The sequence below is a fragment of the Globicephala melas genome, chromosome 19 (assembly GCF_963455315.2).
Source record: "Globicephala melas chromosome 19, mGloMel1.2, whole genome shotgun sequence".
In the NCBI taxonomy this organism is placed as follows: Eukaryota; Metazoa; Chordata; class Mammalia; order Artiodactyla; family Delphinidae; genus Globicephala; species Globicephala melas.
In genome coordinates, this window is record NC_083332.1 from 62,574,169 (window position 1) to 62,593,036 (window position 18,868).

General features: G+C 59.5%; 2 protein-coding genes and 1 long non-coding RNA gene across 14 annotated transcripts in view; 1 reads left to right on the forward strand and 2 right to left on the reverse strand.

The window, feature by feature from the left end:
* The window catches only part of LOC132593981 (uncharacterized), a 4,809-nt gene extending 847 nt beyond the window's left edge, over positions 1-3,962 (reverse strand). The window contains exon 1 of the long non-coding RNA XR_009560108.1: positions 1,366-3,962. This is a non-coding gene — a long non-coding RNA (uncharacterized lncRNA). The remainder of the gene's footprint in view (positions 1-1,365) is intronic.
* The window catches only part of CDK10 (cyclin dependent kinase 10), a 22,482-nt gene extending 9,532 nt beyond the window's left edge, over positions 1-12,950 (forward strand). For 4 of the 12 annotated variants that reach the window (XM_060289375.2, XM_060289374.1, XM_060289372.1 and 1 more), the window contains 11 exons: positions 6,787-6,859; positions 7,477-7,548; positions 8,290-8,392; positions 8,530-8,611; positions 8,712-8,779; positions 10,120-10,172; positions 10,330-10,399; positions 10,980-11,039; positions 11,426-11,549; positions 11,631-11,770; positions 11,997-12,950. In XM_060289375.2, the coding sequence (XP_060145358.1) occupies positions 6,787-6,859; positions 7,477-7,548; positions 8,290-8,392; positions 8,530-8,611; positions 8,712-8,779; positions 10,120-10,172; positions 10,330-10,399; positions 10,980-11,039; positions 11,426-11,549; positions 11,631-11,770; positions 11,997-12,231 (1,080 nt within the window). In that variant the 3' untranslated portion in view covers positions 12,232-12,950. The other 8 variants (XM_030849411.3, XM_060289377.1, XM_030849410.2 and 5 more) reach the window with 8 other exon arrangements.
* Positions 12,951-12,962: 12 nt separating this feature from the next.
* On the reverse strand, positions 12,963-17,658 carry SPATA2L (spermatogenesis associated 2 like). The gene is made up of 3 exons (XM_030849408.2): positions 17,147-17,658; positions 16,621-16,924; positions 12,963-14,778 (listed from the first exon to the last, which is right to left on the reverse strand). Exons 1-3 carry the CDS (start codon positions 17,644-17,646, stop codon positions 13,864-13,866), a joined length of 1,719 nt encoding a protein of 572 aa, XP_030705268.2. The 5' UTR covers positions 17,647-17,658; the 3' UTR covers positions 12,963-13,863.
* Positions 17,659-18,868: the final 1,210 nt, after the last annotated feature.

Sequence of the window (18,868 nt, forward strand, 5' to 3'; positions counted from 1 at the left end):
TGGGATCTAGTTCCCTGACCAGGGATTGAACCTGGGCCCCCTGCATCGGGAGCGTGGAGTCTTAGCCACTGGACCACCAGGCAAGTCCCAAAATTGATATAATCGTTATGGAAAACAGTTTGACAATATTTGCCAAAATTTTCCTAGTAACTTACCTGACAGATAAAGCTCCACAAGTGTATAAATACATAAATGCAGGAATGTTCATTGCAGCATTGTCCAAAGAAGAAAATTGGAAATGACCTAAATTATGTCCATCAAAGGGAGTTGGTTACGCACATGAAGGGCCTCCGACAGTGAACTGCAGGCTGCCGTGGAGGAGGGGCCGCACCTGTGTGGATGTGGGGCTCAGCCTACTGCGTGGTCACTGCAACACTCAGCCTTGCACAGCGTGATCCCAGCTGCACGTATGCGTGTGCGTATGAAGTGTCCGCAAGGAGAAGCGTCATTCCATGTGCAGTCTCTAACCAACATGTATTATTTTTATTTTTAAATTATTTTTTTAACTTTATTTTTTATACAGCAGGTTCTTATTAGTTATCTATTTTATGCATATTAGTGTATATATGTCAATCCCAGTCTCCCAGTCCATCCCACCCCCATCACTTTCCCCCATTTAACCAACATGTATTATTTTTAAATTAAATATTCATAACCTTTTAAGTAGTCTTAACATATAAAAATGCTTGTGTAAATCAACATGAAAAAATGATCTCAATTTAAGTTAAATTCAAAAGGGACTTCCCTGGTGGCACAGTGGTTAAGAATCCGCCTGCCAACGCAGGGGACGCAGGTTCAAATCCTGGTCTGGGAAGATCCCACGTGCCACGGAGCAACTAAGCCCATGAGCCACAACTACTGAGCCTGTGTTCTACAGCCCGTGTGCCACCACTACTGAGCCCCTGTGCCACAACTACTGAAGCCTGCACGCATAGAGCCCGTGCTCCGCAACAAGAGAAGCCACCGCAATGGGAAGCCCATGCACCGCAACGAAGAGTAGCCCCTGCTCACCACAACTAGAGAAAGCCCGCGTGCAGCAACAAAGACCCAACACGGCAAAAAATAAATTAAATAAATAAATTTAAAAAAATAAATTAAATCCAAAATACGATGAAATGCACATTTGGCTTAATGATAAAAACGAAAAGAAAGGATACTGTCAGTGCTCAGTGCAGGCCGTGGGCCATCGGCAGCGGGTTAGAACGACTGAAGCCATGCTTGCAGCGCTGAAGGTCGAGGTGGCTCTGGACCCGACTGCCTGGGACCCGGCGTCTCCCTCTCCCACCAGCCCTGGGCATGTGACTGAACCAACCCTCTGTGCCTCAGTTCCTCCGTCTGTAAAACGTAGGTCTTAAGAGGACCTACCTCAGAAACGTGCGGTGGTTATTCTAGGGCTCAGAGCAACGCCTAGCACGGGACGGGCACCTGCTCATCCCCCGTATAGCTGAGTTCCTGGGGTGTTCAGTGTTCTAATTCTGTGCAGTACACGTGTGTGCACACGGGCACACACAGGCCTGAACGGAGGGAGCAGGCCGGGAAGTGAGGCGGTGGAGGCAGTGAAGGGGCTTCTGCTTTTGTACTTTGTAACGTTTCACACGTCCCGTGTGTTCCTGGTAATCCTGACAAGTTTGAGAAAACGCTGTGGCGTCCGTTTCTAGAGTGCCCTGCCTGATAAAGCTCTGTGCAGAGAATCCTTTGCACACTGTGTGTCTGAACCTTCACCTCTGGGGCAGACCCTGCCTTTCCCAGGTCTCGCTCCTGCGTCTGTCACCCTGGCTGCCCGGCAGCTCAGGCTTTCCACGGGGATGGTGCGGGTGTCTGTCCGTTCCCCTCCTGGAAGGAGGCCTCTAGGGTCACCACTGCGTGGCTGCGTTGCCGGTTGGTGTGAGCTTTGGAATGTTCACTCACGGTTTTGACTGCTTTCAACCTCACCCATTTCTTTTCCTGAGCCACGAACCTAATTCCTTTGCTCTGGCCCTAACACAGACATTGTCTGTTTTACAGAAGAGTTTTTCCACAGACTTATGAAATACCCGGATGTTTCCTTCCTTCTAGAGAAACCTGATGTAAATTCAGAAGAGAAGAAATTTGCCATCCCCCGGATTGTCATCACCACAGCCTCAAAAGAGACTCTGATCAGCTACGGTTCCACAGGAATGGAGGAGCAGAGGACCATTCGGGAAAGGGCTGAACCGGGCCCCTTCTACCGACACAGGAACCCCAGTACGGTAGACGCCTATAATTCACAGACCGAAGAATAAACAGGCACCCCAGTAGCTGCAGTCACTCCCTGTGCTCTGAGTCTCAGAGGTGATGGCAAAGGGCTGCAGGTGCCCCTTCAGTAAACAAGGCTCTCCCCAGCTTCTCCAAAGCCGCAGGCAGCTTGGCAGAGGGCAAGAGTGACTCTGGGGTCATCGGTGAAGATATGACCCTGTCGGAGCTGTCTGGCTGTGCAGAGTGATGAACTGGTAGCAGGCAGCATCTCTTGCTGACTCTGGATGCGCATTAGAACCCTTCCTGTTCGCTTCTGAAGGAGCATGGTGTAAGCACTCAGCAGTTACAGTGGAGGAGGTGTCCCCCACCCTTGAACAAAAGGTCGGACTCTGAGGATGAAACCTTAAGGTGGTTAGGTCCCAGAACAGGGAAGTGCACAGTCACCTTGGAGGGTCCAAGGGCTCCTAGCTTGAGTATTAGGGATGCAAGGTATTATAGGATCCAGAAGAAGAATGTGGATGCAGGAGTGGTGGCAGCCATGGCACTTAGAACTGTGGAAGTGGCTTTGTCAGAGTGCCCTGGGAGAAGGTGAGTTGAACTGACAACTTCCCCTCTTTCTGGCTGTGTTTGAGGGCTCCTGGTGGGGAGGGGCTGTTCAGGGGACACCCAGCCTCAGCTGTCCATCCTCACCGGCAGCCCTTGGGTCAGAGTCCATTCTCCTCCGAGGTGGCTGGAGAGAGTGCCCTGCCCGTCCGAGCGCAAACGTTTAGTCTGATGACAGTGTATGTCAGCTTCCTTCGTTCCTGGAACGATCAGCAGGCCGTACACATGGTCTGTCTATTGATGAGGGTCATATTCTTTAGTAGTAAACAGTACAAGTGACTTTCAATCCATAAGTTTTGGTATAACCCAAGAAAAAAGAAATCTCATCTTGACATTGTTTACTAACATATTATCAACATCCTTATTTGTATTTATTTAGTATGTTTATTTATGTATCCTGACTGCCATGACTAAATATTTATACAGAAAAATCAAGCCCATACAAAGGTGAATTTGAACCCATTGGGTCAGCATGCCTCGCCTTCTCTATAAAGTTTCTAGTAGCTGTTGCATTTCTATTATATGACCTAGAAACTGCCCTCCTCCTACCCCTGCCCTGAGCATCTCAAACAAATAATCCCCAAACTATACTTACCATGGCATTCATTCTAATCTCATTATTAGCCGTGAGCTTAGCTTATCAGAATTCAAAAACCACCGGAATGAACTGAATGTGGTAATTAGTTTAAATACTTTTGACTCATGATTATTTAATTTCATAATTATCAAACGCCCTGAACTTACATTCGCATCATTTTAGCATTTACAGTATAGTCCCCGTGACAGGAGAAGCTGCACCCCTCCTCCTACAACGGGCCACTCACTGCCCTGCCTCGTTTTTCTCCTTAGCACGCCGTCTGCTTTACTTACCTTGTTTACCGCCTCCAGTTAGAATGTAAGGTCCGCCAGGGCAGAGCCTGACAGGGCCGAGCACGTACTGGCTGCTCAACACGGATGTGTTAGGTGACCCTTTGGTCCCACAGTCCCTCCGTCGCCGCGTCCTGTCAGTTCTTTACACAGCTCTCGGACGCGCCCTCTGCTCTCGGTCCCCACTGGCCCTGCCCGAGCCTCCTCCCTCCCCTGGCTCCAGGTCAGCCCTCCAGCACAGCTCCCGCGGCCCCGCGGCCGCCACGGCCCCCGCAGCCACCCCCCAGGCCACTGCAGCCCCCCGGACTTCGGCCTCCTCCTCCGGCGGCCGTTACTCAGCGCCCCAGCGCGGTCACGTGCCCGCACTTAAAACTAAAGTAGGGCCTCCCTGGTGGCGCAGTGGTTGAGAGTCCGCCTGCCGATGCAGGGGACGCGGGTTCGTGCCCCGGTCCGGGAAGATCCCACATGCTGCGGAGCGGCTGGGCCCGTGAGCCATGGCCGCTGAGCCTGCGCGTCCAGAGCCTGTGCTCCGCAACGGGAGAGGCCACAACAGTGAGAGGCCCGCGTACCGCAAAACAAACAAACAAAAAACTAAAGTAAAGCTAGAAGCTTGGTAGTTCGAGTGCATCGTAGGAGTTGAGGTCCTCGTGGGTGGGGTCGGGTCTTCGGGAGGTTTCCTTGGTAACCGTTGCTGAGGAGGGGACGCCCCGGAAGTAGGCCATGCGCTTGCTCCGAGGAATACCCGTCTGCGCCTGCGCACATGGGAAGTGGGGGGGGTGGGTGGGGTGGGGCTGAGCTCGGCATGGGGGAGCCGGAGCCGGAGCCGGAACAGATCCGTCTGAAGTGTATCCGTAAGGAAGGCTTCTTCACGGTGCCTCCAGAGCACAGGGTGCGACGACGGGCTGCTCGGGGTAGATGTGTCCTCGCCGGCGGCAGGGCGGAGCCGAAACGCACTGGGGCCCTCAGTGTCGCGCTAAAGCGCCAGGTTTCCGGCGAGAGCGGGAACGACAGTCCCAGAGCTCCTCGCGACAGGCGCGGAAGCTGGCGGCGGCCGCCCGGGACTCCGGTCCCGGCCGGTCCGCAGACCCCGGGGCGTGTGACGCCCGCGCGAGGGAAGGGCCGGCTCTCTGGCCTCCGGCCGCCTAGGCCAGAGCGCGCTGCAGCGCGGGCGTTTCTTAGCTTTGTGCCGGGGACGGGCGCCTTGTGTCTGGAGACAGTAGCCATGGGAAGAGTTGGAGGCGTGTCTCCCACCGGGCTGTGGGTGCACCGTGCGCGGGGCCCCACCTGTGACCCGGCAGCTTCGTTCGTGCCTTGCTCCGTGTGGGGCTTCTGCGTGTGTAACTGTCACTTAGTCTTTTCGGGGACCCTTTGTAGAGGTGAGGAGGGTGAAGCTTAGGGGCGTTGGGTGGTTTCTCCAAGGTAGACGGCTCGTGCAGGGGCAGGTGTGAACCCTGGCGGCGGATTGTTTTAAACACTTGCTGGTGCTCTGAGAGGCCGCCTCAGTGCCCAGTAAGGATCCTAACATACTGGCTGAGTGAGCGCAGGACCCCCCCCCCCGCTTGAGCCGTCCGCCGCCGTCGTTCATCACCGAGACACGCAGCAGCTGCTCTCAGTGGGGAGTTAAGACATACCCGGACGAGGACAGTGCACAATAGTAGGTGCTGTGAGACGAAAGTGTCGGGATTTTTCAGAGAAAGAATGCTTTCAGCTGGGGGCCAGGAAGCAGTTTTGCAGGTAGCATTTCTGCTGGGCGGGTAAGTGTGAGTGCGTTTTGGACACGCAGAGACGAGGAGGGTTCTTGCCAGACCTGGGCAGCAGCAGGAGCAAAGTCCCGCGAAGCACAGAGCGCACAAGAAGCACCAGGGGGTCACGGGAGAGAGAGGACAACTAGGTTGAGCTGAAACCGTGGAAGGGCTTCAGTACAGGCCAGGTGACTCTGACTCCGTTCCCCAGGATGGCGGGCAAGATACACAGAGGCAGGGAGTCCAAAGAAGGGCTCTTAGAACTTGAACCTTGCCGCACGTGCTTCTCCGACCCAAGGGGAGGTGCTCATTGATTCTGCTACAACTGACGGTGTATTAGGGTACAGGCTCTCTGCTAGAATATGGAGACCCCAAAATACAGTGGCGTAAGTACAGGACTTTATTTCTGGCTCCCCTAACGCCTCACAGGTGGGCCAGGCACTCAGGTTGTCTCTTTGCTTCACCGGTGCCCCACCCAAATCCCAGCCTGCCTCAAGGGGCAGGAAGGCGTGAGCAGCAAGCAGCCTCCTTTGATCAAAAAGTTGCACTTGTCCCTTCTGCCCGCATCCCATTGGCCAGGATTTAGTCACATGGTCACACCCAGCTGCAAGGGAGGCTGGGAACTGTGGCCACCAGCTGGGTGGCTATGTGCCCCTGGGCAGTTTCATAACCCAAAGGAAGAAGTAACGTGTGGATGACTGAGACAGTTTTTGCCGCAGAAGTGTTTCCACTGTGCTTGGTAGATGCTTTGAGAAGTTCTTCAAGCTTTTTCCACGTCCAGAGCTTGCTTGTTTCTTTCTTTCTTTCTTTATGGCCTCTCCCTGCAGCTTGTGGGATTTCAGTTCCCCCAGTCAGGGATTGAATCCAGGCCCTCGGCACTGAGAGTGCGCAGTTCTATCCAGTGGACTGCCGGAGAAAACCCCAGAGCATAATTTAGAGCGGTGCTGTTCAGGGGACTTTCTGTGATGGTGGAAATGTTCTGTTTTCTGAATCGTCCAGGATGGTCACCACAGCTGCGTGGGGCCATCGAGCGCTTCACATGGCTTATGCAGCTGAAGAAATGGACTTTTACTTTCATTTTAGTTAATTTTAACCAAATGTGGCTGGCGGTTCCTCCTTTTGGGCAGCACACATCTGGACCATGGAATTGAAAGGGAGTGGTTAGACCGTCTTTGATATCACATTCAAAGAGGCCAGCATCATCACCCCATTTTCTCACCTGCAAACCCAGGTGTGTGGTGACCTTTCTGTTTGGTGAGCAGGACACGAGCTGGCTTTTTGGTACCAATTGCGTGTCCATATCCATCTCTGGTGCCATTAGCTGCCGGATCCCCTCACCGCCAGCACCTCTCTCTTTCAGCTGGGACGGTGCCGGAGCGTGAAGGAGTTTGAGAAGCTGAACCGCATTGGGGAAGGCACCTACGGCATTGTGTGTGAGTGGCCACGGTGGGAGGCCTGGGCGCCCAGGGACCGTCCCAGCAGTAGCTGTGGCAGGGCTGGAGGGAGGGGACAGGTGACCTCTAATCCCTGGTGTAATTGCCATAGATTTCACGCCACTCCTGAATAAACACAAGCATCAGGTTGCTAATGTGTACCCGTGAGTAGAGGTAGCTGTTACAGCCAGAGCTGCATCCACAGTAGCTGGGACGTTGGTGTGCGTCAAACTGCTGCGGGTTTGGAAGATGCACAATTTAGCACAGTGCTTTGGGGAGCCAGCTTTGACAAAATAAGAGTTCCTTTTTCAAGATAAGCTACCTTATTTGCTGTTAGAACATAGTAACCGCAGAGCACAAAGCAGTGATCTGCATACCAGCTCTAAGAAGGAAAGCCTACAGGGAGCTTCTCACAACCAGGGGCCCTGTACCAGCTCAAGCCAGAGGACTCCCCAGGGAGCACATCTCGCAGGGTCGGGTGCTGCTTGCGAGGAGTGTGGACGGGCTGCCACAGGGTACCCAGCAGCCAAGGGGGAAAAGAAGGGAGCCCCTGTGGGGCAGGAGGCCACACGGTGGGGTCGGGCTTGGAGCCTATCCTGGAGGAGTTTCCATTGCAGACAGGGCCCGGGATACCCAAACGGATGAGATTGTTGCCCTGAAGAAAGTGCGGATGGACAAGGAGAAGGATGGTGAGCACGGAGGGGCCGCCGGACCACTCTGAGCTCACGTGGGAGGGGGAGGAAGGTGTGAGTTGCCTGAGGCCCGCCCCCGAGTCGCGCCTGCTTTCCCAAGGGTGTCTGCATGATGGTCAAAGGAGGCTGATCTCTGGGGGCTGCAGCCTGGCCCCTGCCACACAGTCTAGGCCTCAGCCCCCCTAAGCCCTGTGCGGTTCATCCCCTTCACCCTCCCCTTGGGTGACTGCCTCATCTTCTGTCTCAACTCAGCGTCACCCCTCCACAGGGCTTTCCCACCCAAGACTGAGCCGGCAGCACCTGTGTGCTCCACGCCGCCCTGCCGACAGCCCCGTGGCTGCCTGTGCAGGCAGGGCTGTGCTGGGCGCACTGGGGGCCACCTGCCATGCACAGGGGTCAGTACAGAGTGCTGCTTGCATTTGATGAAGGAGGGAAGAGTTAAAGGTGCTGGTTAGGATGGCCTTGCTTCTCCCTGAAGTAGCAGGCAGAGCCCTGACAGCGGCGGGCATGGGGGTCCCTGAGAGGGGATGTAGACAGGGGTTGGGGGCTCACTGAGTAGCTGGCTGTCAGGGGTCCCTGTGTGCAGGGGAGCGTCACAGAGGCTGTCAGGCGTCCCTGTCTGCGGGGGGGGGGGTCACAGAGGCTGTCAGGGGTCCCTGTCTGCAGGGGGCGGTCCCAGAGGCTGTCAGGGGGTCCTGACTGCAGGGGTGGGCTCGCTGAGGCCGCGCTGGGTTGCAGGGGTCCCCATCAGCAGCCTTCGAGAGATCACGCTTCTCCTTCGCCTCCGCCATCCGAACATCGTGGAGCTGAAGGAGGTGGTTGTGGGGAACCACCTGGAGAGGTGAGTGGGCCGCTTGCCGCCCCCGCATTGGGTCCTGCCCGCCCCTCCCTCTTGCCCTTCCTGCTGCCCCAGGAGGGTCCCTTGGCCCACTTGGGAGGAGGTGGGAGGTGGCCTGCGTTTCCCCCTCTTCTTTTCAGCATCTTCCTGGTGATGGGTTACTGTGAGCAGGACCTGGCCAGCCTTCTGGAGAACATGCCAACACCCTTCTCTGAGGCGCAGGTTTGAGGCTGCGGGCTCTGGTGGCGGGCTTCCCACGTCCTTGCTCGGCGCACTGTGGCAGACGCAGGCTGCCCTGACCCTGCATCCTGGCCCTCTACAGGTCAAGTGCATCGTGCTGCAGGTGCTCCGGGGCCTCCAGTACTTGCACCGGAACTTCATCATCCACAGGTGGGCGGGGTCCACGGGCCTGGAAGGGGGCGGGGCCTCAGGAAACATTTTTCCAGAGGAGTGCTGGTTTGTGACATGGGGGAAGTGTGACTGCCAGTACTGACCCAGTGCCAGTTGACGTTGCCCAGTATCCAGGAGAGGAGCAGGCACAGCCTCGATGCAGTAGAGGTTCTGTGACTGCTCCTGGCGGATGGTCCAAGAGCAGATAATACCTGTTTTCTCCTCTGGGGGGCCGATGGTGTGAGCGAGTCAGGCTCTGAGAAGTGCTGCCTTGGAGAGAGCCTTACTGGAAGGCAGGCCAGGAAGGGCAGAGACTGGAGGGGCAGAGGGGAGGGTCTTGCAGGCCTGGGCAGGACCTTGCAGGCAGCAGTTCCGTGTGCCCTCGGTGGCTCGCATGGCCTGGGTGGGGATCAGACACAGCCCTGGAAGTCAGACCTGGGCTCAAGGCCGCCTCTGCCAGTTTCTCAGAAAGTTACTGAGAGCTCTCTCTGGTGTTCCCAGCTGCCAAATCGCCTTGCACTGCCTGCCCTCCTTATTTTTAAGAAGTGCAGGGACTTCATGGGCGGTCCAGTGGTTTAGACTTTGCCTTCCAATGCAGGGGGTGCGGGTTCGATCGCTGGTCGGGGAGCTAAGATCCCACATGCCTCGCGGCCAGAAAATCCAAAGCATAAAAAAGAAGCAGTAGGGCTTCCCTGGTGGTGCAGTGGTTGGGGGTCCGCCTGCCGATGCAGGGGACGTGGGTTCGTGCCCCGGTCCGGGAAGATCCCACATGCAGTGGAGCGGCTGGGCCCCTGAGCCATGGCCGCTGAGCCTGCGCGTCCGGAGCCTGTGCTCCGCAATGGGAGAGGCCACAACAGTGAGAGGCCCGCGTACCGCAAAAAAAAAACTAAAAAAACCCAGAAGCAATATTGTAACAAATTCAGTGAAGACTTTAAAAATGGTCCACATAAAAAAAATTAAAAAGTGCAAACAGGGGCTTCCTTGGTGGCGCAGTGGTTGAGAGTCCGCCTGCCGATGCAGGGGACACGGGTTCGTGCCCCGGTCCGGGAAGATCCCACATGCAGTGGAGCGGCTGGGCCCCTGAGCCATGGCCGCTGAGCCTGCGCGTCCGGAGCCTGTGCTCCGCAACGGGAGAGGCCACAACAGTGAGAGGCCCGCGTACCGGAAAAAAAAAAAAAAAAAGTGCAAACAGGAGGAGACGTATGGGGAAATGTTCTAAGCATCACTGCGACGGACAGGAGGAGACGTATGGGGAAATGTTCTAAGCGTCGCTGCGACGGTGACAGCCTCTTTCCCCACGCAGTTTCCCGGGAAGCACTGGTGTTCTCTTTTTGTCACAGGGATCTGAAGGTCTCCAACTTGCTCATGACGGATAAGGGCTGCGTGAAGACAGGTGGGTGCAGGTGCTGGCTCTTTGGTGGGGGCCTCCATGAGCGCCACCTCGACGGGGCGGCAGGCCGGTCCCGATAAGCACCCTGCACGCTACAAGCTGGTTGCAAACGTCAGTGGACAGTCTTCACTGGGTGACACTCTCCCTCCCGTCTGTCCAGCGGATTTCGGCCTGGCCCGGGCCTATGGCATCCCGCTGAAGCCAATGACCCCCAAGGTGGTCACCCTCTGGTGAGTCCCTGGGGACCATGGGAAGTGGGGGGTCACGCTGAAGCTGCTCAAGGACCTGGGAGGATTTTAGGCTGTGGGGCTGCACACACTCAGAGGCTGCGTGTGGATGGCTCCTGAGGCCGAGCAGGGCTGCCACCGGGAAGGACCTGCCCCGTCCAGACGGGGTGCTGCTCTGAGCTGCTCGCAAGGGGCGGTGTCTCCACCGACGGGAGGACAGAACAGTGCATGTCCTCTGTAATTATTTCTCACTCGACATTTTGAAGAACGGGGTTGTGCTTTAGGGCAGGATGCTTTCTGCCGTGTGTCACTCAGCCCCGACCTGTGTAGAACGGGCCAGCACAGGACACTGCTGCACGCGGGAGCCATCCAGTGACAGCAGCTGCTGCCTCGTGTGCTGTGTTTGTCGGGTTTAGTGGAAGGGACAGCCGAGCTGGGCTTCATGCTCCATCGTCCAGGCTGACTCTGGCTCTCAGGGCCGGTGGTGGCCGGTGGGTAGGCTGGTGCAGAGCCACGGTGCCTCGTGGAGGCCGGGCCAGAGGAGAGGAACTGCCAGACCCAAGGTGGGGGCTCCTGTTCGCAGGTACCGAGCCCCTGAACTGCTGCTGGGGACCACCACGCAGACCACCAGCATCGACATGTGGTGAGGGGTGGATGCACCCGGGGCCTTGGGCAGGGCGGGGTGGTCTTGTGGGAGCTGGCGGGGCAGGTGTGGGGCTGGGGTCTCGCCAGCCTCCCAACTCCCAGGAAGGTGGGCCTGCGCCTGGGGTCCCGAGAGGCAGTGTAAGACGGCTTCGGCGTTCACGGCCCCCATCACTGAGGACCCGCCCTTGTGGCCACTCAGAGAGGCCTGCTGGTGCCAGCTCACGTGGCCCGGGGGGAGAATCCAGTGGTCACCTGCCTTCCCGTCGTGGCCTCCTCCCAGCTCTGCCCCCGTCCTCTGACCCCAGCGCCCGGGGGCCGGGGCCGGGCGGAGTGGTGCTCTGCGGGGCCGGAGGAGCTGAGGCGAGGCCCCGTGCTCCCCTGCAGGGCCGTGGGCTGCATCCTGGCCGAGCTGCTGGCCCATAAGCCCCTTCTGCCCGGCGCTTCCGAGATCCACCAGGTGGACCTGATCGTACAGCTGCTGGGGACACCCAGTGAGAACATCTGGCCGGTGAGTGCCGGCCCTGCCCTCCCCTCTCCTGCCCCCTGCCGGCCGCCAGCCTGCAGCTGCCACTCCCCCTCCCCCACACAGGGCTTCTCCCAGCTGCCACTGGTGAGCCAGTACAGTCTGAGGAAGCAGCCCTACAACAACCTGAAGCACAAGTTCCCGTGGCTCTCGGAGGCCGGCCTGCGCCTGCTGAACCTTCTCTTCATGTACGACCCCAAGAAAAGGTGCTGACCCGGCCTGCGGGCGGGCAGGGGCGCCGTGACTGAGAGGGCCCCTCCCAGACATGCCTGTGAGGCCTGGGCCTCTGCCCGTCCAGGTCATGAAGCCCTTTCTGAGGCTCCTGTCGGTTTCTGGGCCCCTGGTCCCTACCTGCCACCCAGCTGTCTGCCGTGCGGGGCAGGTGTGAGGGAGATGGGCCAGGCCCCATGAACGGCAAGGCCTTCTCTCCAGGGCGACGGCCGGCGACTGCCTGGAGAGCTCCTACTTCAAGGAGAAGCCCCTGCGTGAGTCTCCCCCACCCCCTGGCCGGCGCTTGGCTGGGGGTCCCTGTCCGTGCCGGGGCCGCTGTTGGGCAGGTGGGCAGTGGGGCCCGAGCAGGCACGGGCTGCTCGTGCCGCAGGAACCGTGTGCAGGGCCAGGAGGGGAGCAGAGGGAGGCGTGGGGGGCCCTTCCCACCCGGCGCTGAGCAGCCCCCTCCCTGCAGCCTGCGAGCCGGAGCTCATGCCCACTTTCCCCCACCACCGCAACAAGCGTGCTGCCCCGGCCACATCCTCAGGCGCTGAGAGCCAGAGCCGGCGCTGCAAGCCCTGAGGGCGGGGGCCCCTGCGGCCCGGCCTGTCCCTCGGCCAGGACCGACCAGCTGCTCCAGCTGACTGCACCGCTTCCTGCACCTCTGCCCACCGCTGCCCCAGAACGGCAGCGTGTGGACATGGGGGATGCCGGTGGGTGCGTCCTGCAGGCCCAGACACCCTGCCGGGCGCCACCTGGTGGCTCTGTCATCTCATGGCTCTGCCATCTGGTGGCTGGGCTGGGTCCACCTGTTGCCAAGCCCTCAGACCCTCACTTCCCAGGAGGAAATTTGGCTGGGCCCATCTCAGGAGGTGTCTCTGGCTTGGGATGAGCAGACCCCACGTGGTCACTTTTGTCCCCACTTGATCCCCAGGGTCGGCCTAGGAAGGGAGAGGCTACAGTGACCCCCCCCGCTGGGGCTGCAGGACTCAGAGTGGGAAGGAGGGGTGGGGTGTGGGGTGCCGCCAGCTTGGTGGACTAGAGTCTGGGCAGCTCTGAGCCCACCAGAGGGACAGCCCCTGGGTTGGGGGCTGTGCCCTGTGCCCACTCCCCACTGAGGCTCCTGGGGAGGGACATGGTTGGGCCTCGGAGAGATAAACGCTTTCCTCACAGACACAGCTGGATCCAGCGTCCTTTAATGTACTTTGAGGTGGTGATTCGCGTGACAGACAGGTGTGGGGGGAGGGGCCACACACAAGACTGGCCCCACCCCAGGCCCAGGTGGGCAGACCCACCCCCTCCAGCCCTGTGAGCGGGCTGGCGGCTGGCAGCTGGTGCATCTTTACCACGGGACCCAGGTGGGCTCTGGGGTGGGAGCCTTGGAGATCTCTCACCCTGCCTTCCGAAGCCGGACAGCAGGAAGATGTAGCAGGAAGATTGCTCAGAAGCCCCCACGCTCCGCCCGGAAGTGGGGTGACAGCCTCTCGGGCTCCGTGGCTCCCCGTCTCCCGCCTGCTGTTCTCTGGAACTCCTGGGCACTCACTCTGGCTGGAGACTAGATCATTTCTCTTCTGTCCTTGGGTCCAGCTTCCCCGCCCAGCTCTGACTGGAGCCCATGGGGCTGGTCTCAGGCCAGCACTCAGCTCATTCAGTGCTGGTCTGTGACACCCATGGGGGACCAGGTCCCCTCAGCCGGGTCAGCCATGCACCTGGCAGAGCCCCTAGAATGGTCTTAGCAAAGCTCCGGGGCTCATGAGGTCACCTGAGCCCCCAAGGACACTCCTCTGTGGAGCACCCCTTTGGGCACTTGCAGGGAGCAGGTCAGGAGCTGCGGCGCTGGGGCCAGTGGTGGGGCCGGGGAGGGGTGGGAGAGGAGGGAGAGGGTGCTCCCTGGGGGCGGGCCGGCAGCTTTCCGAGGAAGACGGCCCCCACCTCTCACGTAGCGGGGTTGAGTCTCCATGCCCCCCGACCTGCCGCTGTGCTCAGCACCCCTGGGGGGCAGGAGGGGCAGGGTGGCCAGTGGCCCGGGTCTGAGGAGGGATGAGGCCCAGAAAAGCACCACGGAACATGTCTCCAGAAAGCCCTGGGCCTAGGGCCAGGCGGGCCTAGGGGCATCGTAGAGCAAGGTGTCCACCTGGGCTCGCTGCAGCCACAGGCGCCGCTGGTGGTTTCCGTGCAGGGCGCGCAAAGGGTGGCCCGGGCGGCAGGTGGCCAGGGTGGCACAGTGGGAAGTGTGCAGCTGGCGACACGTGTCACAGCAGAGGGTGGGGAGGGCGCCAGGGCCCAGGCAGCTGTGTGTCTGGTAGCCGGGGGGCTCGGGGACTCGTGGGGGGCTGGCCTGCTCAGGGGCTCCAGGGGCTTGGGGGGCGGCCAGGTCTCCGGGCCGACTGAGCAGCTCTTGGCGCAGTGAGAGGAGGGAGAAGGCCTCGGCCTCGGGCTCCTCCTCCGAGGCCGGGCTGCTGGCCTCAGCCTCCCAGGCCCCGCCCCCCACGCCCCACAGTCTGGCGCTCTGCTCCCAGAACAGAGGCTGGCAGGCTAGCTCCGAGGGGGGTGAGTCGGGGCCTGGCGAGGGTCCCCCGTATAGGCTGGTCTCATCTGAGCCCTCATCCTCCTGCAGGTCCCGGTACAGGTCCAGCCGGGCCTGGCACCGGGCCGGGGAGCCACGGGGGGGAACAGGTGGCGGCTCTTCTTCGCGGGCTAGTCGCTGCTGCAGCCAGGCCACGCAGGAGGCCACATCCGCGCTGGCCCGCCGTGCCTGCAGCAGCTCCTCGGCTGGCAGCATGCTGGTGCCCAGCTGCGCCAGCACCTCGCCCAGGATCTCACACTCCAGCCGCAGGGCAAAGCAGCCCAGGGCCACCTGCACAAGCTGGCGGGCGGGGGGCAGGGCAGCCACCATAAGGCGGTGGTCGTCCCTGCGCACATAGCCCATCTTCTGGAAGCTCTGGATGAGGAGGTCCTCCGAGAGCGCGCCCTTCAGCACGTGCACGTAGCCCCCTGAGAAAGTCTGCAAGGGAGGGGGCCGGTCGGCGGCAGCCCACCCTCCCGCAGACCTGCCCCCGCCTCAGCTGCACTCCCTTGCTTTGGGGGCCACCATCCTCACCCCAGGGGGCGGCATGGCCCCAAGGCGGTCTGGGATGTGCTGACGCTCCCTCCAGAGGAGCTGTTTAAAAACATACATGCTGGGAGTTCCCTGGTGGTCTTGTGGTTAGGATTTGGCACTTTCACTGCTGGGGCCTGGGTTCAGTCCCCGGTCGGGGAACTGAGATCCCGCAGGCTGTGCGGCCAAAAACAAAAAAAACATAGATGCTCAGGGCCACCCCCAGAAACTCTGATCTCACTGGCTGAGGTAGGCCCCAGCATCACAATTGTTTAATCTAACACATTTCATCTGGGTCATAGAACAAACTAAATAAAGAGGCCCTGTTGAGAAATCTCGCTGCCCTCTGGGTCCCCTCCACCTCCTCTCACCTGTGGGGGTTTGCTGCTTTAGTTAGTTTCCCGTGTGCCTGCTGAGTGGTCATGCAAACAAAGAATACAAGTGCTTATTTGCTCTGAGCAGGTAGCCTCCTAAACGCCTCATTCTGAACTCTGCTTTTCCAGTTTCTGAGAGCCTTCCCTGACACGACAGAGGCCTAGCCATTCACTTCTCCAGCTGTGCAGCTTTCCACCACACGGATGGAACATCTGTAGTTTTTGGAGGCTCCAGGCTGCAAAGGAACTAGAAGCGTCCCTAGGATGGCGATAACGTGTCTCTCACGTGTCTACAGTTCCTTGATCCTGGGACCCTGTGAGTGTACCTTTGCTTACAGCTGATGAGAGTACCTCCACAGATGGGGCACTGCTGTAAGACTGTTCTCAGGGCTGGGCTTTCACCCCTCACAATGGACCTTGCGCTAGACTGTCCTCGTGTTTGCTTCATGGAGGAAGGAATGGATTCCAAAAGATTAGGTAACTTGCCCCAAGCCACAGAGCCGGCAGAAGCAGACCCCATCCAGGTCTGCCCAGTGCTGAAGCCCGTGAGCGTGTCAAGATCAGGCCTGTCTGTTCTGCTCTTGGCCCCCCATGGGGCTGCATCCTGCCCTCGTCTGAACGGATGAATGAAAGAACTAGAACCTCAGAACAGCAGGTGTCCCAGTGGAGCAGTGGGCTCCACGGCTCACCTCACTGAGAGAGGCTGCTGCTGCCATGGCAACCAGTGGAGGCGGACGCCCACGTGCCCAGTGACATCATTACCTTCCCACTCTTCTGAATTAGCTCAGAGCAGAAGGCAGCCTGCCCCCTCCTGCCAGCCTGCAGCTCACCTGGAGGGGCCCGGCCGGCCCTGGGCTCAGCTCTACCCAGGCTGTGGGGTGAGCTAGGTACTTGTTTAGCCCGGCTCCACTAGGACATGCAGGGGCACCCCCAGCCCCTGCCTACTTCATAGGGGATAACCATGTCATCTTCCACACATGGAGCCACAAATCTCTCCTGGAGAGATTAGGGTGACCCTGGAATGCCCAGTCCTTCCTGTGTGTCTGTCCTAGGATTTCTATGGTAACTGGGGCCACAAGGCTACTTTGGGGAGGGCAGTGATGCAAGCTTTAAGGACCAGGATCCCCCTCGGAAGGCAGGTATCCAAATGGGTGACCTCCACGCACCCCATGTTCTCAGCCCCAGGAGTACAAAGGGGAACCTCGGCCAAGAGATGCTCCAACACGCCCAGGACCCTTCAGCACACTGAGCTCTCTGAAACCCATCAGCCTCTGAGGACACCTGAAATCCCTTAGGCCCGACGGTAGCCACCGTCCCGATGGTAGCCAACTCCCAGTAGCCTGGGCAGGGGCCCCCACTCGGCTCGGCGCCCTACCTTGATGGTGGTGAACTCCTTCCTCCAAGGCAGCAGATACAGGTGCACGGCGGCTAACTCCAGCAGCTCGAAGGCGCGGGCCAGGCCGCGTAGCGCAGGGGCCAGGTCGGCGCGGCCCCACAGGCCATCGGTGAGTAGTGCCAGCGCGTCATCCTGCAGCGCCCCATGCAGGTCGAAGTCTTCCACCAGGATGTGCCAGAGCACGGCGCGTAGCGATGGGTCCCCGCACACGCCCGCGCGGCCGTGCCTAAGTTCGCGCTCCAGGCACAGACGGTAGTCCTCGGACAGCGAGCTGCTGCCCATGCTGGCGGGCGGGAATAGGGTATCAGGACGCAGAGGTCCCTCCCTGCCCGCTGCGCGCCTCCAGAGCCCTCGCCTGCATCCACAGGTCCCCCACCAACTGTGCGCCCCTGGTATCTACAGCACCCCCTTCCCTGGAGACGTACGCCACCTGAGTTTCCCTTCCCGAGCAGAGACCCCTTTGCCCAGCAGATCGTGCTGTGGGCCCGGAGGACGACAGCCCTACCTGTCTCTCACCAGCAGTCCCCGAGCGCCCGCTGCTCTGTTCGGGCCTCTCCAGCAGCACCTCGCTTCCGTCGGGCCGGCTCCACCCCTCGGCCGTGACGTTAGGGGCGGGGTCTCTTCGGGCACCGCCCCCTCCGCCAACGCGGACAGGGCGGGGCCTGGTGAGGGCCCGGGAGCACGAACCTCCACGGACTGCGGAGCCAAGGACAGGGGGCACACCGCGGACGCTCCCACCGAGGCGGGCGCCGACCTCCTGAGCTGGACCCTCGGGAGCGCCAGGGTGCCGAGGAAGCAGGTACCGTGGCTCTTCGTGCGCCTGCCGGGAGCGGGGACCGGACGCGGGGCGGGGCAATCTCCTGGGGGCGGGGCTACCCCAACAGGGACAGGACCCTTCTCGTTGCCTAACGGGATTGACCAGATACGGGAGGGAGGGAGGGGTCGAGCCGCCCTCTGGCGGGGCCAGTGCTCCAGGTGGAAGCCGGCCGGGCGTTTCAGCGTCATTTAAAACTGCAACCTCAGGAGACTTTCCTGGCGGTCCAGTCGTTAGGACTCCGCGCTCCCACTGCTGGGGGCGCCGCACCCTCCTCCCCCCACCAAAAAAACCCAACAAATCAGCAACCCGGGCCTCTTTGAGGCGGCGTGAAGGCGCTTTTTCTGCCTAGGTCAGAGTCGCTTCCAGGCACCGGATCCGACGTTCTGCTCTGTATCCAGCCCTGCTTCTCCGCTCCTGCTCTGAGTGCTGTTTGCGTGGCCCCAGGTGTTTGCTGTTAACTGTTGTGTGCTATTCCAGGGAGCATGGCTCTGTCTCAGTGTGCCACTCGAACCTGAGCAGGTCTTTGCACCGTCCTCCCTTAGAGGAGTAGTCCCATAGAAGACCCGTTGAATGGAAGTGACGTTGCATGGCTTTCCAGGTTAAGTCATAAAACTGCCTTGCTGTCTTGAGACGCTCAATCTTGGGACCTAGCCACATACTGGGAGGAAAGCAGCTGCATGAAGGGGCCGAATAATGAAGGCTGAATAATGTCCAAACTCCATGGAACCCGGGAATGTGAACATATTTGGAAATAGGATCTTTGGAGCTATAATCAAGTTAAGACTAAGTCAGACTGGATTAGGGTGGACCCTAAGCCGTCAGAATGACGTCTCTGTAAGGAGCAAGGTTACGTACTTCGGGAGGAGGCACATGATGGATGCAGAGGCTTGCAGCTACAGGCAGAGACTGCAGGAGCCCCGGAGCTGGACGAGGCAGGAAAGGGTTCTCGTCTAGCACTCTGCTGGGCCACGGCCCTGTGGACGCCTTGACTTCAGACTTCAGGACTTTGGGAGTAAATTTTTGTTGTTTTAAGCTCCCCAGTAGCTAGTTACAGGAAACGAATGCAGGCCTCCCACGCCACGGCTGTTCCCACAGCCGAGGCCCTCGCTGATGGCAGACGTGTAGACAAATCTCCAGATGACTCCAACCCCTTGATCTTGGGTCACCCCAACTTGGAAGCTGACTTAGCTGATGCTGCAGGTGGGGCAGAGACAAGATGTCCCCACTGAACCCTGCCAAGGTGGGAGTTTCACAAGCAAAGCAAATGGCTGTCGCATGTTTAAGCCAGTGAGTGGGCTGGCTTGTTACACAGCAGGGGGGCGGATGCCACACTGCCTCAGCGCCAGCTGCGTAGGGGTCCTCCTGTGACCCTGGGCTATAGCCGGGCGGAGCAGATGGGTGGCAGGGTCA

Coding starts and splice junctions, on each gene's coding strand:
- SPATA2L (XM_030849408.2), bottom strand. CDS start 17,646: ATGACGCTGAAACGCCCGGCCGGCTTCCACCTGGAGCACTGGCCCCGC. Junction 16,925..17,146: donor GGACTGCTGGTGAGAGACAG/GTAGGGCTGTCG, acceptor CCCGCCCGCCAG/CATGGGCAGCAGCTCGCTGT. Junction 14,779..16,620: donor AGGAGTTCACCACCATCAAG/GTAGGGCGCCGA, acceptor CCTCCCTTGCAG/ACTTTCTCAGGGGGCTACGT.